The sequence below is a fragment of the Crinia signifera genome, chromosome 19 (genome assembly GCF_055691185.1).
Source record: "Crinia signifera chromosome 19, ASM5569118v1, whole genome shotgun sequence".
Lineage (NCBI taxonomy): Eukaryota > Metazoa > Chordata > Amphibia > Anura > Myobatrachidae > Crinia > Crinia signifera.
This window is the reverse complement of record NC_139226.1, coordinates 112,760,826-112,778,865: the sequence shown is the minus strand read 5'-3', so window position 1 is coordinate 112,778,865 and position 18,040 is coordinate 112,760,826. Positions and strand designations below refer to the sequence as shown.

Below are 18,040 nucleotides of genomic sequence, written 5' to 3'. Positions count from 1 at the left end.
TATGGAGTTTGCAAGGAAGAAATACTTATAGATACAGGAACAACGGGGATAAGGCATATTATGTAAGTGAAGTAAGGGAGAAACTTACTATTGACTAAATATTGAAACGCCTGTTGTTTACATAACTTCATGTCTATATGTATGTATTTTATGTTTTGTGTTATATGGTGTATATATGTGTTATCATAAAACAAATTAAAAAATATATATATATTAAAAAAAAGTGCCAGAGTCGCTCAGGAATGATATATAAATTCAAATAAAAAATGTTGCGTAAAAAATATTATATTTCCTATATAAGGTAAACATTCCATGTCATTGTGATGAATATAAATGTTTGCTGGCCAATTTTCAGGCCTATTTTGACAAATTCCCTTGGCACTCAAAGGGTTAAATGTGACGTAAAAATACTTGTGAAAAAGCTGATTTCTAGAAAAAATTACTTTATACACACTTAACATTATTAACATGACAGTGTTACCTGACACTGGAGCCTGTGTCTCAGAGGAATGTACTGATGTTTTATTTTCTTCCATGACCTGAATCAAATGTTTCAAAATTGGAATCAACATTTCCCCAATATTTCTCCGCTGTTTCCCAGTGACATTCCAATATGATGCTTGTGGATTAATATAATGGATTGATGTCCCTAATAAATAGGACTAAAACATAAGATCTCTATTAACAATAACCTTCAGCTTGTAATAATGGGCAGTGGGGTCCATCAGAGCAGCAGCGGCGGTGGCTGGGAGCTTGTAACCAGGTAGCGGGATGGGATGCGGCTGCTGAATATTTTGAAATCACTGGCCAGACGTTTATTGGCTGAGAGAATTAATTTTAAAGAATTCAGCATCCCGCCCAACCACCTTGCAAAATGTGGCTACAAGCTCTCAACCGCCGCCACTGCTCGGACAGATCCCGCTACCCGCCCCCACCACCAGCTGGCCGGACCACGCTGGCCCCTGGCGCACGGGGAGTGAGGTCCCAGGTTGGGTGGTCGGACAGACAGCAGGTCCGACTACCGGATCAGGTCCAATGCACACGGGACCGCGCATCGGACCTGAGGGAATCGGCCAAAATCGGCTCAGTGCATGGGCACCTTGAGAGCAACAGGCCTGGGGCTGACAATGGTCAAAGGCCTATTGTAAGACTTTGAGAATGTATAGCCAGTGGTGTGTGGGTGTGGCCCGAGTCATTTGTACACATGCAAACCCTACAATATCAGCTTCAAAGTGTCAGTAAATGTGTAAAAGTATCAAATTGGGTTGCTTTGTGACGTAAAAAAAAATAGAAATCCAATTTTAATAATGATATATGGCCATCATGCTGTCACAATGATGTGCCTATATTTGTGTGGCTGGGGCTAATTTCCCATACACCTCAGTGTTTATCTGGCCCTGTAAAGTGTATATCATGCACAAGAACAAAAAAAAGTTATACAAAACTAGATTGAAACCCCTTTACAATTTGAGTACTGTATGTAACAGGGGTTAAGTGGGTGATGTGCACTATTTTAAGGAAATGGCAATTTTATCTATATTACTGGATATATGTAGCTTTTATAAGAAACTTGGCAGTCATCCATAAATTATATTAAGGAAGGTTTGAGAGGTTACATTATTAATTACATGGCTACTCGGTGTAATCAAATATTAGCTATGCTGGAGCTGTATATTTTCCTGGTCATATTGATCTTTTTTATACTGATATTCTACTCGTGGTTGTGTAAAAAAAAATAATTTTACTTTTTTTTCAGAATAATATTAATAGCACGCACGACTCCGTTCCTTACCTTTGCCAACAGTCCTTGTATTTTACAGTGTTCTCTCACATATTCCAGCCTGCAATAGGCAACATCAACGCCTGTTAACCGTTTCATTATATGATCTTCAAACTCGTCAATTAAGTGCAGCATGATCTGCCGGAGAAGCATTGTATAGTAGTAACGATGATTATTAATAGTACAGGCTGATCTAACAGTGCATGCTTAATCTCTGGATATTCTCATATATCTCTACTGGTGACACAAACAGAATAGTTTTATATTTACACGCCACCCCACTCCAAGACTTGTGAACATGAACCATCTATTTTTATTTGTTCAACCAGCCCTAGTGTTATATAGTTATTACTATGTGTCATTTTACAGGGATGACATCCCTCTTCCCAACTGGCGCTGGTTGTGCACAAATAAATCAAATCCCAATCAAAGTTCATGTGAATGTTAAAAGTTAAAACTCCAAAAAAGTTAAGAAAAACTAAGTTAAGAAAATCTCTCTCTCTGTCTCTCTCTCTCTCTCTCTCTCCCTCTGTCTGTTGCCCAGAAGTGTAACTCTGGGAGGCAATGGTGACAGCTGCCACCGGGCTCCTGCTCTCAAGCGGGCATCTCTCCCCCACTGCAAGTTTGAATCAGTTAATTGAAAATCGCTTCTGTGTCTGACTCCTCATCCTAACATCATTTTTGGAAGTGTAAAACGATGTACTAGAACCCCTCTCCTGTCTTACTGGAGACAGACACCTTACTGGTTTAGCTATTTGGGGGGTAATATAGAAATATGATTATACTGTATAAATATTATACATACAGCAGCATTTGAACTCAAAGAAGACATGATAGTCACATCATATTGGCTTCACAATCCTACAAATCTCGTAAAAATGCAACAAGAGGGCGGGGATATGACCACGGGCCACGGGATGATGTTTAGCACTATCGGAACATCTGGTCCATCATATGATTTGGTGAGTAGAGAGATGGTGAGGAGGAAAACATTGTACCCTAATGCAACATCAGCATCAGAGTTACCAGCTAACCTTTCCTTGCTTTGCTTGAACTATGTCTTCGCTGGTCTGTTCCCTGCTCTTCTGCCACTCTCTCAGCTGGCTGCTCAGCCTCTCCGACTCCTCCACCAATCTGTCAGTGAATTCTATTAATTTCTCTGTAGTTTTCCTGACAACCAGGGAAAATATCAGCTGTTGTTCCTTTTCTTCTGCACTATCTCCTGCTAAAAAATAATTGTAACACAGGAACAGGTCATCCATTACTGACAATACTTCATGCACAATATGGCCCAGGAAGACCGGATGGTTTCTTTAAGAGACATTGAAAAAAACAATGATCCATCAATGCTGTATGACATGGGTACCCGTGCTATTTAAATGAGGCACCATGGACCATACTCCAAGACATGACTATAACATACTTGCCTACCTTTCCTGGAATGGCCGGGAGCGTCCCAAAAATTGGGGGCCCTCCCAGATTCCTGGAAAGGTGGGCAAGTCTAACTCTTGCTCCTCAGAATCCCCTCTCACATCTCCCTTGGCCACAACATTCCCAGCTCACCGGGGAGGTGGCAGGGCTAAAATGACACACAAATAGCATAATTTTGCATTATTTTAGCCCCACCCTCTCCACAGTGTTGCAAATCACAGCATTTAGCAGGGATTTCGCTCATTGGGATGCCACTGACAATTTTCTGATTGCCGGCATCTTGTACCCAACCTGTATAATCATGTGATTGAGGATTTTAACAATATTGAAAGGGGTTCGGTATGATTTACCTACAATCAAAATACTGACAACAATTGACCGACAGTCAAATTATCGACAAAGTCAGAATATCAACATGGTCAAAATACTGACATTTACAATGTCGACACAATCAAAATACCGACATTTAAAATATAGACAGGTCAAAAAGAAGACACGAGTTTTTCATATTTTTGGGTCTGTATGTTGTGTACCATGTCCCCTCGCTGCACTCGCCATGTTTTGGGCACGGTGCCTCGCTGCTCTCAGTAAACTCTTATATCCCCCCTCCATGTCCACTGGGATGGTAAAGTATGAACAAGTCGGTTTCAATGGAAAAAAATCATAAAAAACTCATGTTGACTTTTTGACCTGTCTATACCTTAAATGTCGGTATTTTGACCGTGTAGGTATTTTGACCTTGACGGTATTTTGACCGTTGGTCAATGGTTGTTGGTATTTTGACAGCCGGGATTTTGATTTACAGTAGATATATTGACTGCATATCATTGAAAGTGGCGCCCACGATATTTTATACTGCTTTAACGCAGCTTTGCTCCTTATTGTATATTTTTTTAAATGCCAATGAAGAAAGTGTCACATAACTCAATGAGAAAATAGCTGTAGATACTACTATACTGTAGCTACATTAAATATGTATTTAATGTATTTATTACCTCAATGATAACTAAAACTGACAATCAACCAGAGAATAAGAACTATTCCTACCTATAAAGGGGAGTTGACTCAACTTAATGGACAAGTTGTTTAGGTTACAGCTGGCTCTTCGTTGGGCCTCACACAAAGACTCTTCTTCGAGAGATTGGCAAGATTCGTCCAGTGATAAAATTCGATCCCTATATCTAATCTAAACATAAAACGGGATTAGAGGACCAATGAGATATTATCTTACACACATGATTTTCAAAGCCTTTTGTAAAAAGTTACTATAAAATGAGTTATTTTAATGCCATCAGTGTATTATAAAAGCACAACCTCATGAGTACAGGAAAGTTATGTTAGAACCATGGAATATAACTTACCTTATGAGTGTTTCCTTCTCTGGCTACATCAAGCGCATACAGAGTAAGAACATTCAACTCTTTTAGAAGCTCCTCTTCTCTGCTCCTTTGGTTTTGCCAAAATGTCTCTCTTGTAGTCAACTCATTCTGGAGGGCTTCCAGCTAAATAAGACATAGCTGATTATTGGGTTAAACAGATAGATTTCCTTTATGTAGAACATAATTGAATAACAAAATATCTAGAATGAAATGTACCAGTTGAGAAAAACGCACCAGATAATAATCTTTATCTTGTAAAGTCCCCAGCGCTTGCACCACTGGCATTATCACCCCAGTCAAGGGGTTGATTTGAGCTCCCAACACAGGACAGCTACAACCTGTGATCGGGTCAATTGTTCTTGCTCCAATTTTGATGGGAATAAGACCTTATAAAAATGTAAACATGAATGTTAGACACTGTCACTTGTACGCCGTATACAGTATTGATCCTAATCACTGTATATCATGTTACAGTAGAGGTAACACTAAATTGAAAAAAAATTATATATCTATATCTATCTATGCGTGTGTGTGTGCATATATATATATATATATATATATATATATATATATATATATATATATAAAATTATAAAAATGACTTAGTTACAAAAAAAAAATTCGGTACTTCTGTAGTTTCACGGCGCCGCCGCGCGCACACTCTGGCTCAGAAACTTGGCAGACTGCCAGAGGCTCTGATTAAGACAGAGTGTGCTCGCGCCGCTCTAGCTGTACTGACAGCTACGTAAACAGCAGCAGCAGCGCGCTGCCCAGGCGCTGGCAGGCCACTGTGGTACTTGTAGTTCCACATTGAAATAGGCAGCGTACACGCCTGCAAGCCGCTAAGAAGGAGGGTGGCGCCTGGATTTAGGCGCCGCTAAGAAGGAGGGTGGCGCCTGGATTTAGGCGCAAAAGCCAGGCTCCCTGGGAGCCGCAAAGGTGGATTAGCATCTAAATTTAGAGCCGCTAAGAAGGAGAGTGGTGCCTGGATTTAGGCGCAAAATCCAGGCTCCCTGGGAGCCGCAAAGGTGGTTTAGCATCTAAATTTAGACGCTAAAGCGCCTGGATTTAGTTGGGTGTAGGGGTACATCTAAATTTAGACGCAAAAGCATCTAAATTTAGCTGGGTTTAGGGGTACACTATTAAAGCCCGTCCACAGTGGCAGTAGTCGACGCAACAGCTGTCGACCGTGTAAATCCCACTATCCACGCCCACCCGAAGCGTGGCGAGCGCAGCGAGCCCCGCGAGGGGGGGCGGTACGCGTCCTACGACCTTTTCATACCCCCACTATCCACGTCGGCGTGGAGTTGAGAATAGAATAGTGTGGCGAGCGCAGCGAGCCACCGAGCCCGAAGCGTGCCGAGCGCAGCGAGCCCCGCGAGGGGACGCGGATACCTTCACAGTTATACGCGTTCCCTCGCGGGCTTCACAGGTGTCCGTGGCGACGCGGACACCTGTAAAGCCCGCAAAGGGACGCGTTTACCTGTGAAGGTATCCGCATCCCCTCGCGGGGCTCGCTGCGCACGCCACGCTTCGGGCTCGGTGGCTCGCTGCGCTCGCCACACTATTCTATTCTCAACTCCACGCCGACGTGGATAGTGGGGGTATGAAAAGGTCATAGGACGCGTACCGCCGCCGCTCGCCACGCTTCGGGTGGGCGTGGATAGTGGGATTTACACGGTCGACAGCTGTTGCGTCGACTACTGCCACTGTGGATGGGCTTTAATAGTGTACCCCTAAACCCAGCTAAATTTAGATGCTTTTGCGTCTAAATTTAGATGTACCCCTACACCCAACTAAATCCAGGCGCTTTAGCGTCTAAATTTAGATGCTAAACCACCTTTGCGGCTCCCAGGGAGCCTGGCTTTTGCCCCTAAATCCAGGCGCCACCCTCCTTCTTAGCAGCGCCTAAATCCAGGCGCCACCCTCCTTCTTAGCGGCTTGCAGGCGTGTACGCTGCCTATTTCACTGTGGAACTACAGGTACCACAGTGACCTGCCAAGCGCCTGGGCAGCGCGCTGCTGCTGCTGCTGTTTATGTAGCTGTCAGTACAGCTAGAGCGGCGCGAGCACACTCTGTCTGAGCTAGAGCGGCACGCGCACGGTTAATCAGAGCCTCTGGCAGTCTGCCAAGTTTCTGAGCCAGAGTGTGCGCGCGGCGGCGCCGTGAAACTACAGAAGTACCAAAAATTCATATATATATATATACATACAGGATAGATAGATAGATAGATAGATAGATAGATAGATAGATAGATAGATAGATAGATAGATTTTTGTAAGGATAATGTGTTCCTTGTGAAAATTGTCTGGAGATAATTATACATGTAACATGGCATTATTAGCAATTATTAAAATAACAACCACTCCCCTTTACTCTTTAGAGTGATGTATTTACTAAAATTAAGTCACAGTAAATGCTCAGAAATAATGAACCTGATTTAAGTTAGTATGTAATCCCAATGATCGGGAACTGTGCATCCACAGAACCTGTTCTGCCTATGTACAGTAAGGGTCATACATGATAACTCGCAGCACCCCCCCCCCCCCCCCCCGCACCAAAATTAGTGAGAATCCTGCAGCTCCCGAGAGGGTAGGCAAGTATGAGCAGGGATCTCATTCCAGGGATCATACTCTATTTCCCCCTAGCAAGTGCCACCCCCTGTGCCTCACGTGTCTAGTGGTAATCCACAATTAATAGAACAAATATGTTTGTTTAATATACTCCTTTCATTAAAGATGTGTGCCCAATGGTTGATGGATCGGATGGTGATGCTGGCTGCAACAAGCGACGGTGGGGGGAGGCAGGCCATGCAGCATTCAGAAGCATGGGCATCATATGAAATGTTTCGTGTCAGCCCTGTATGCCAACTGGGGATGTCAACTGACACTGTGCGGCAGTGTGCATCATTAGAAATATAGTACATACACACTAGACAATATTTCGATTTTGTTGTTCCAACCCATCTGAATCTGCATAATCTTTTAGTAATATTGTACTAAATAGTGTGTACCCAGATTTAGTGTAACTGGTGCAATCCCTGGTCCATATATGTAACTATGTCGCATAGACTAGGATTTAAATAAAATTCTTCCTCATGAAATACATTTCTGTGGATCGTACCTATAGTAGGATCCTATATAAGTCAGCCAAGTTCACTGTGTGTGTTTATTGAATCTGTAATATTCAAAATAAATGCTTAATGGATGTCATAGGGACCACTAGTGATGTTTTAAGTTAGACAATTTTTGCTACCATTTCTCCTCCTGCAGATCTGAACTACATATACATACTGTATAATGTGATATATAGACACAGCGCTGAGTGGGTTACCATTTCTTATACCTGTGCCCTGGTAGTCTTCCATTGTCCCAGCCAGTGGAACTAGGTGACCTTTGCTAAAATCATGTTCAACTCCAAGGATTGGAACCATCAGATCAGAAGGTCCAGGATCTGGGATCTCTGTTCCAAGGACAGCTGGAATCCACAGCTCGGTTTTGTGATACTTTATCAAGCCTATTGCATGTAATACATGACGAAACAATCAGTAATTGGCTATTTTCACTTTAATTATAAAAAAATCACATAAATACAAATAGCACTTATATAATTACAGTATATGGCTTCTTACATTAAGGGGTATATATCAGTGACAGGAGTAAGGGGGCTCAGTAAACCTTAATATGAGACTATCAGCTTAATGTTGACTGAAATACAGATTGAGTATCCCTTATCCATATATCTGTTATCCAAATATTTAAAAAAAAAAACATAGTTTTCAGAACTACTGGGGACATGATATGTAACTGGCACTACTGAGAACATGATATGTAACTGGCCCTCCTGGGGACATGATATGTAATGGGCACTACTGGGGACATGATACAGTATGTAACTGGCACTACTGGGGACATGATATGTAACTGGCACTACTGGGGACATGATATGTAACTGGCACTACTGAGAACATGATATGTAACTGGCATTACTGGGGTCATGATATGTAATGGGCACTACTGGGGACATGATACCGTATGTAACTGGCACTACTGGGGACATGATATGTAATGGGCACTACTGGGGACATCTGTAACTGGCACTACTGGGGATATGATATGTGACTAGCAATACTGGGGACATGATATGTAACTGGCACTACTGAGAACATGATATGTAACTGGCACTACTGTGGACATGATATGTAACTGGCACTACTGGGGATATGATATGTTACTGGCACTACTGGGGACATGATATGTAACTGGCACTACTGGGGACATGATATGTAACTGGCACTACTGGGGACATGATATGTAACTGGCACTACTGGGGACATGATATGTAACTGGCACTACTGAGAACATGATATGTAACTGGCACCAGAGGCGTAGCGAGCCCGGAGCCGGCGGAGCACACGCTCCGGGCGCAGGAAGCTAGCCTGGCGCCGGAGCTGTGCCGGCACCGCCAGCTCGCTCGCCCGCCTCCGCCGTTGCCCTGCCCGCTCCCCCGCGAGAGACGTGCTGCTGCGGCGGCTATGTAAAATTCACAACACGTCTCCCGCACGCTGGACCGCTAGCCAATGGGCGCTTGCGGTCCAAAAGCCAATCAACTGATGGCTGCTGGACCGCGAGCGCCTATTGGCTAGCGGTCCAGCGGGAGATATGAATTTTACATAGCAGCAGTGCACGTCTCTCTCCCGGACACAGCGGGGAGCGGGGAGCCAGGAGGAGGGGAGGGAGGGGTGGACGCAGCACAGCACAGCAGGGGGAGGGGTGAGGTAAGGTGCACCCTCCCACCCTGCTGCATCCACCCTGCAATACCCGCGCACCCACCCACCCTGCTGCACAAACCAACCCACCCTACTGCAACCAAACACCCACCCACCCAGCTGCACAAACCCACCCTGCTGCACAAACCCACCCACCCTGCTGCAAGCAGCCACCCACCCACCCTGCTGCACAAACCCAAATGCTGCACAAACCCACCCACCCACCCTGCTGCAACCACCCACCAACCCACCCTGCTGCAACCACCCACCCACCCTGCTGCAACCACCCACCCAGCTGCACAACCCCACCCTGCTGCACAAACTCACCCACCCTGCTGCAAGCAGCCACCCACCCGCCCTGCTGCACAAACCCACCCACCCTGCTGCAAGCACACACCCACCCACCCCGCTGCACCCACCAACCGTCCCACCCTGCTGCACCCACCCACCCTGTGGCACCAACCTACCAACCCGCCCACCCTGCTGCACCCACCCTGTTGCACCCACCCACCTTGCTGCACTAACCCACCCACCCTGCTGCAAGCACACACCCACCCACCCTGCTGCACCCACCAACCATCCCACCCTGCTGCACCCACTCACCCTGCGGCACCAACCAACCCTCCCAGCCTGCTGCACCCACCCACCGACCCTACCACCCTGCTGCACCCATCTTCCCACCTTGCTGCACAGCGGCCGGGAGCGGGCCGCTGCACAGTTCTGCACCCCTGGGCAACGAGCAAATTCAGTCCCCCTTGGCATCGAGCATGAAGCCCCTTGGCATTGAGCATGAAGCCCCTGGCATTGAGCATCTAGGTAAGTGGCACTTATGTGTCAAATGTGTAATGGGCAATATGGTGTGCTATATAGTATGCAATGGGCATTGCAGAGTGTTATATAGTATGTCATGGGCATTGCAGAGTGTTATATAGTATGTCATGGGCATTGCGGAGTGTTATAAAGTATGTCATGGGCATTGCGGAGTGTTATATAGTATGTCATGGGCATTGCGGAGTGTTATCTAGTATGTCATGGGCATTGCGGTGTGTTATATAGTATGTCATGGGCATTGCGGTGTGTTATATAGTATGTCATGGGCATTGCGGAGTGTTATATAGTATGTCATGGGCATTGCGGAGTGTTATATAGTATGTCATGGGCATTGCGGAGTGTTATATAGTATGTCATGGGCATCATGTGTGGGCTTATGTGTAATTGGAATGACAAAGTTCACTAAAATGTGCAATGGGCATTACGGTGTGTGGTATAATGTTGGTCTGTGCCAACTTTTCACTGCGCAGGAGCCTCATCTATGACATATTGGGGGGGAGGGGGGGCGCAAAACATGCCCTTGCTCTGGGCGCCATGGCACCTAACTACACAACTGACTGGCACTACTGGGGACATGATATGTAACTGGCCCTACTGGGGACATGATATGTAACTGGCACTACTGGGGACATGATATGTAATGGGCACTACTGGGGACACCTGTAACTGCCACTACTGGGGAGATGATATATAACTGGCACTACTAGTGACATCTGAAATTGGCACTACTGGGGACATGATATGTAACTGGAACTACTGAGGACATGATATGTAACTGGCACTACTGGAGACATCTGTACCTGGCACTACTGGGGAAAGAAAATTAATGCTTAGCATTCAAAATCAGTGCCTGATACAGTACACAAACTTTATTTCATGTTTTGAAACCTTGTTTTATGCAAAAATAAAATATATTTGTGTGTATTTCATGTGTTTGTTGTGTTTATCTACATAAGTATAATTGAACGATATGTGTGTGTGTGTGTGAATGTTTCACGATAACTCGCAAACACTTTAACTAATTGTCTTCAGACTTTGCTCAATACCTTATCATCTTAAGGGACAATCTAATTTCGAAGATGGGTTTAATCGGATGAGTCCTTAAGGGTGTTGTCATAAGGGTCCATGCTATTTATATTGTTTTCATGCATTGTGAAATGTCATTGGAAAACTTATGACTTTCTGAATACAACACAATAAACAGACTCCCTTAAGTGGACCCTTATAAGGGTTCATTAAATGAAAAACATTTTTACTTTACAAAACTTTTGACAAACTGAAATTCATAAGCGACTCATTGGCAGAGTGATCGGTGAATCAAACACTGTAGATTTCTTTGTGAAATCCATTTGAGATCGATTCGCAGTCATACCATGTTCTCATTGCCAACCCTGCAAAAACCTGGGATTTTGATCCTGGGTTTTTGCCGGGGCACAGATCATCTCAGCTCACAGATCCCCTTCACACTGCACCTTGGGCCCAGGAAATCCCCGGGTCTGCCCCTTTCACACTGGTTCCTGTGTCTGCCCTGCCAACAAGTTTGAGGCATCTAAGGGCAGCTTTTATTGGCTGTTGAAAGAGCAGCTTTGATTGTCCATATGGGCACCACCACTCTTCCTCTGGTTGAGATCATGCACTTTGGAATACTTCTTATGAAGTGCTTTAAGATTGTTCACAACCTGTTGCTGGGTTTTATGGATGCCATGGGCAGACAATATTTTTTATATGTTTTAGTACACTGTTGAATCCTTTACAGTGCCAGTCACTTTCTTCTTTATTTCCTCCTCCACTCTCACAGCCAGCAGCTCCAGCACCTCTTCATCCCTCCACATGTAACCTGACCTCATTCCCCAATAAGCTTGCATTTTCACATCCTCTGTTAAAAACCTGGGTCACACCTGTTCACAATGGTGGACACGTGTAATTCCCAGGAAAAACCCTGCAAAAAAACCCATGTGCAATAGTTGGAGACTTGTTATGGCTGCTGCAGCAGCTACTGCCCTGCTGTGGCTGGGAAGGGTAGGTGGATCAAGAACTGCATAAGCATAAACATTCGCCTGGACGGACCTTAATACTAGTACAACATAAATGCATTTTGTGTTCACACATGAGTCATGTCCTCAAGATACCTTATTAACATTTAAAAATATTCAGAAATATGGAATAATCCATGATCCAAAATGCTTCTGGTCCCGAGCATATTAGATCAGTGATACTCAACGTGTACAGTAGAAAATGGGACTGAATGACATGGGAGCAGCTGACTCTGCACACCACACGGTCATGCATCTATAGGAATACAGCACAATCTACACCATGTGATCTTCCCTTCTCAGCAGGTTCCAGACTCAGTGACTAGATAAACAATTGCTTTTATTCTGGAATTAATTTACATTATTAATTTAATGAGTGAATATTAGATTACTGATATGAGATCTCTCTGGTACTCCAATATGTTGGGGCAGGTATGTGGACAGACATTGTGGTTTTTTTTTTTTACCAAAATGATGGAAAAAGACCTAGGCGCTGGTATGAGTGGCTTCTAATGGGATTTTGAATGTACTGGACCCCCCACTCCCTGACCACCTATATTGACAGGATATCCATTTGGCATATTTTACCACCAAAAGGACTACTACCACTGTAAAAGGCCTAAGATATTCCTCCAGCGGCATCATACCATCAGAGCTCAACCGCACCATAGTGAGGACAACAGGACCCAAGTTTGGAAAAATACCCATCAATAAGTGGTGAGACTACCTTGCAAAAATCATTGCCATATCAATACTGCCTATTTCTCTGGAAAAGGGACTCAAATTATTGCCACAGAACTGTTAACTGCCTAAGGGGACATTCACAAATATGTTCTAAGGAACTTTTTTGCTGATATTTTATTTTTTAAAAATGATTTCAAAATATTATTATTCTTGTGTGTTTTAAGAAATTGTAAATTTTATTGACAACCCTATTTGCATGTGTGTTCCCCTCCCTTCCCAGAGCTGCTTTCCACATACATTTTTCCCATGTGGAGAGACATGAGTGGCATGGAAGGGAAGGGGGTAAGAGGGAGAGGAGTAACTGATAATTGAGGTATTAAAAAAGGTAAAAAGGTTGACATCAAAATAGTATATGTTTCTACATCGATAATTATATATATATATATATATATATATATATATATATATATATATAGCAAACTCTTGCGGCGGCACACCAAGTAATAAACGACAGAGGCTGTTGTAACTGCAGTTACAACAGCCTCTGTCGTTTATTACTTGGTATGCCGCCGCAAGAATTTGCTGTTCAAGAGTATCCTGTGAGGATTACATTGGCTGGCACCCGCTATTTGCTGCACGATTGTACGCGACTGCTGCTCTCCTATCCGTTCAATATATATATATATATATATATATAAACGTCCAGACTCGGTGGCACTCCTCAATAAAACGCAATACGCACAGGTATATAGATAACGTTTCTGATGACGAGGCAATAAAGCCTCGAAACGTTATCTATATACCTGTGCGTATTGCGTTTTATTGAGGAGTGCCACCGAGTCTGGACGTTTGTATTGGGGACCACCATTGGTCTTCTGGGCGAGCACCCTTTAAAGTATCCTTATCGGTGGATGTGCTGCTTCATTTGGGACATAATATATATATATATATATATATATATATATATATATATAGTAGGGAGTTTCTAGCAAATATTTTACTACAGGGGCAACAGGATGAAAAGTGCTGTCTTGAATAACTCACCCAAGTTCCCACCATGACACTTAATGTCTATGGCCATTTTCAGCTGGCAAGTAACATTGAGCAACGTGGACATCACATGTTGGTTCCTTAATGTAATAGCTTTCTTCATACTTTCTAATGCTTTAGTTAGCGAAGTGTAAGCATGCTCAAATTCTGCCTTTACAACAGGTAGTTCTTCTGAGAACAAGTCTCTGTGTGCCTTCAGCGTGTCAATGACAGCAATTTGGGCCATCATTTGGTTTGAGTCTAACAGGGCCTGGTAACCCCCAGCATGAGGTGCCACCGTATCCTGCTGGACAGCTGCTCCCCTTAATCGAACCTTCTTTCCACTCAGTGGTTCATGGAAGATATCTCCCAAAACCGATACAGAGCCTGAGGAAGACACCAGACCTCCCAGTGGAACCACATGTCCTATGAATATATAAAGCAGATGATAAAATTAATGAGAGAAATCCAAGTCATTACATATACAGTACACAATGTCTTTGGTTTCTTTATATGGCCCGGCACAAGGAAGGTACCTTTAGCAACACAGTAGCTCCCAAGAGAGGGAAGGAGAGGTTGCGGAAGGAGGAAAAATTAGAAAGGGCAATGATAAAAAGGAATTATAATGATTTACTGGCATTCACATGATTCACAGGGGGAGGCATAATGAGGAGGAGGAATGTGTATGAATTAGGAGGATTTATGATGAGGGATGAGGAGTTGGAACAATGAGGCGAAGGAGAAGGAGGAATAATGATGATGTGTATAAGCAGCTCTACTGTGTGGTGTAACTTGTATAAGGGGTAGTAATGTACATTGTAATATGAATAACGTACACTATCGTGCAGTGTAGTCTGAATAATAGACACTACTGTGCAGCGTAATGTGTATAGTAGATACTACTGTGCTGTGTAATGTGAATAACAGACACTACCATGAGCTTGTACTCTCCAGGGATGGAGGGAGTGGGTCGGTAGTGTTCCGGTCCATGGCTGGGAGGGAGTAGAGAGCAGTGTTCTGAGCATGACCATGGTTGAGCCTGAGGGTGGCACAGAGCAGAGAGAAGCTTAGGTGGGGGATAGAGGTGTGCGCTATAACCCAAAGTGTTGTTGCTGCTGAGTACAGGTATACTACAAATACCTTAGGAGTAGAGTCTAAACCTACCCCAGTGTGTATACCGGTATTAGAGTATGGTTTTATTGAGCACACCCAACCAAATGTCATAAATATGCCCCCCATTATAGATTTTTAGATTGTATGTACATACATTTATTTCTTAGTAAAGTCATTCTATTTTGAAAATACTCATTGATATATCGCATTTATTGGCACATGTGTCTGTGGCGCAGAGTACACCCCCTTGACCAGAGAGAAGCTTAGGCTGCCTTCTCCCTATCCACTGCTGCACTGCTCTTGGTGTGCTGTGCGCGGGCAGAGGTATAACGTAATACAGTTCCGCTTCATTCTCGCCCACTTTAACCCCTGCTCATAGTGAAATTACATGTACAGCACATGACCTATTTTGACAAATCAAAGTATATTTTGGAATTTTTAAGGATACATATAATTTTTTTTAAATATTGTTTTGTTGCCAGTGTGCTGTAATTGTGTACTTGTTATTGGTTTACATCATTGCTCTTAAAATACTATGAGAAGTCAGTTCTGATTTGCATTCTGAGTGTTAAAGATTACATTGACAAAGTGCAGTAGAACATTCTAATGTTCTAAAAATCAGAAAGCAACTACATGAATATCACACAGTGAATTATTGGTCAATCTGAGTATCCAAGGAGTTAATAAGAACAGAATTCTTGATCGCAGCAAAAAGATATAAAGAATGCTGAAATATCTTCTTTCCTCTGGCAATCGAACAAGCAATGATTTTTCTACAGCAGAGTACGTACTTTATAAACAAAATCAGTACGAGGCACTCTTTAAAAAATCAATAAAAGAGCGGTAACGATGACACTTCATTATACAAATTCCTTAAAAGCTCATTAAATGAATATTTTCTTCAAGAGATACCAAAAAATAACATAATCATGCACTATGTAACTTTAATAGCGTAACCTGCGGTTACATATACAATAGAGTGAATTTTGATTAATGATCATTTAATGCTTAACATTTTTTTCTATAATAAAAATCAAATAATATAGATGAATATCTAAAAACACACATGTATGTATATTTTCAGTAATTTATTCCTGGTCTCTGTATTTGGAACAAATCTAAACCTCAGTATTATTTTAATAGTTTATATATTTTTATCCAAATCATATGATCTCTATTTTGTAACTTTTGTTCATGGTATATGTAAGGAGCCTTCATTCTTTATGAAAAAAAAAAGGGCACAATGTTAATAAACGCATTATCATTTATAATTATTTTTCCTGTGTAATTTCTGGCCCTTTTGTATTTAATTTACTAAGCCCTGATGGTTTATGTTAATTAAGCATCCAACTCGCCACGAGTTACTTTGGCAGATACCAATATACTGGTGACACTCAGGATTGCTCAGTTTCCAGGGCTGCTCCTCCAAAGCTAAGAAATAGTTCAACAATGGTACTCTCTGATAATGAGCAATATTTGGGAATGGTATACACTAATCAGGGGAACCCCTGAAGAAATATGAGTTTTCTCCATGGTAACCCCTTCTTTGAATGGGTGGAAGCACAAACAGCCCGGCTGGGCTAAGTAAATGCAAAGCTAAGTCTCACTCATGTATTTGACAGTCGCAAAATGCTATCTTCTCTGTGGAACAAGGTACACATGAGTTTACTGGGTTTGACAGTGCACCGGGTTTTCCCTGTTTAGAAAGCCTAGAAACTATTTATTTCTTCTCAAAAAGATTATACATGGTCTATTAAATTAGTGGCATAGGCATCTTTCAGGCAAGGCTGGATGAGGGTTGGGCTACAGGGCAGCTAACTTGTCGGGGCCCATACCAATAACATTTTCTATAAAATATGTTGGTGACAGTGGCGGCTGCTGTTCCTTGGCAGCAATCACCACTGGTTGCTGATGTTATTAACTAGTATAATGTGTAAGTGTTCCTAGAATAACTAATGTATTAAAAACACAGTTGTGCCCCTAGTTAACATGGCAGACAGAAACATTAGTTCACATTATGCCACATTGCCCCCTTCACTGGTGATGTAAGTTTATGTGGTGGTTCCCTGTGTGTGGGGACCACTGGGTAACCACCACAACTGCCTTGTTGTTAATCCAGAGCTGCGCTTAGGCCCACCATATAGAGGGACTCTAATGTAAAAAAACACTGTAATTTAGGGGAGTCAGGCATAGTGTTATCTCCAAAAACACCACTCATGATTAATTTACTGAAGAACTTTTTAGCAACAATGATAAAAAATTATACTAAAGTGGTAATAGGATGGATATATTAATTACATTTCTAATCTGTCACCAAGCCCATTTTCAGCAGAACCTTTATTCCTGATGTAGGGCGGGGTAATGAAATGTGCAGTGTAGACATTCAATTTGGTTCTCCAGAAATCCAAATGTACACTAAGAGGTAAGTTTACTAAAGCTTCTTAAAATGAAAAGAAGTGAGGTTCCCATAGCAACCAATCATATTCTATTGTTTCTCTATTGCATCCTAGAAAATGATAGACAAAATCTGATTGGTTGCTCTGGGCAACCATCACCAATTTTTAGAAGCTTTTTTAAATTTTGAGTCCATTCTGGATCTCCTCAGGATCCAATCCGAGTCCCATTTTTAATTTCACGAGGTTCGGAATTCAGATTTAAAATCTAAATTTGGGGTTTGGATTGCAAATATTACCAAAAAAAATCCGAACCAAAACACTTGAGCGTGGTGTAGTTAAAACCACGACACAATGATGAATTAGAACCAAAACTAAAATGCAATGATGATTTAGAACCAAAACATGATGATGAATTAGAATTAAAAGAAAAATGAGGTGATGAAGTAAAACCAAAACACGATGATGAATTTCCACCAAAATGCGATGATGAATTAGTACCAAAACACGATAATGAATTAGAACCAAAACTCATTGATGAAGTAGAACCAAAGTGTGATGATTAAAACCAAAATGCTAAGATGAATTACAACAAAAAT

The 18,040-nt window shown here is 42.5% G+C and overlaps 1 protein-coding gene across 3 annotated transcripts in view; it reads right to left on the bottom strand.

Annotated features, from left to right (window-relative positions):
• Window positions 1–18,040, bottom strand: part of LOC146042901 (uncharacterized) — a 119,013-nt gene that overhangs the window by 58,766 nt on the left and 42,207 nt on the right. The window contains exons 17-24 of one of the 3 annotated variants that reach the window (XM_083163185.1): window positions 13,951–14,361; window positions 7,936–8,106; window positions 4,825–4,976; window positions 4,573–4,713; window positions 4,259–4,397; window positions 2,815–3,005; window positions 1,793–1,918; window positions 482–662 (exon numbers count right to left, since the gene is read on the bottom strand). In XM_083163185.1, coding sequence (XP_083019311.1) covers window positions 482–662; window positions 1,793–1,918; window positions 2,815–3,005; window positions 4,259–4,397; window positions 4,573–4,713; window positions 4,825–4,976; window positions 7,936–8,106; window positions 13,951–14,361 — 1,512 coding nt within the window. The remainder of the gene's footprint in view (window positions 1–481; window positions 663–1,792; window positions 1,919–2,814; window positions 3,006–4,258; window positions 4,398–4,572; window positions 4,714–4,824; window positions 4,977–7,935; window positions 8,107–13,950; window positions 14,362–18,040) is intronic. The other 2 variants (XM_083163187.1, XM_083163186.1) reach the window with 2 other exon arrangements.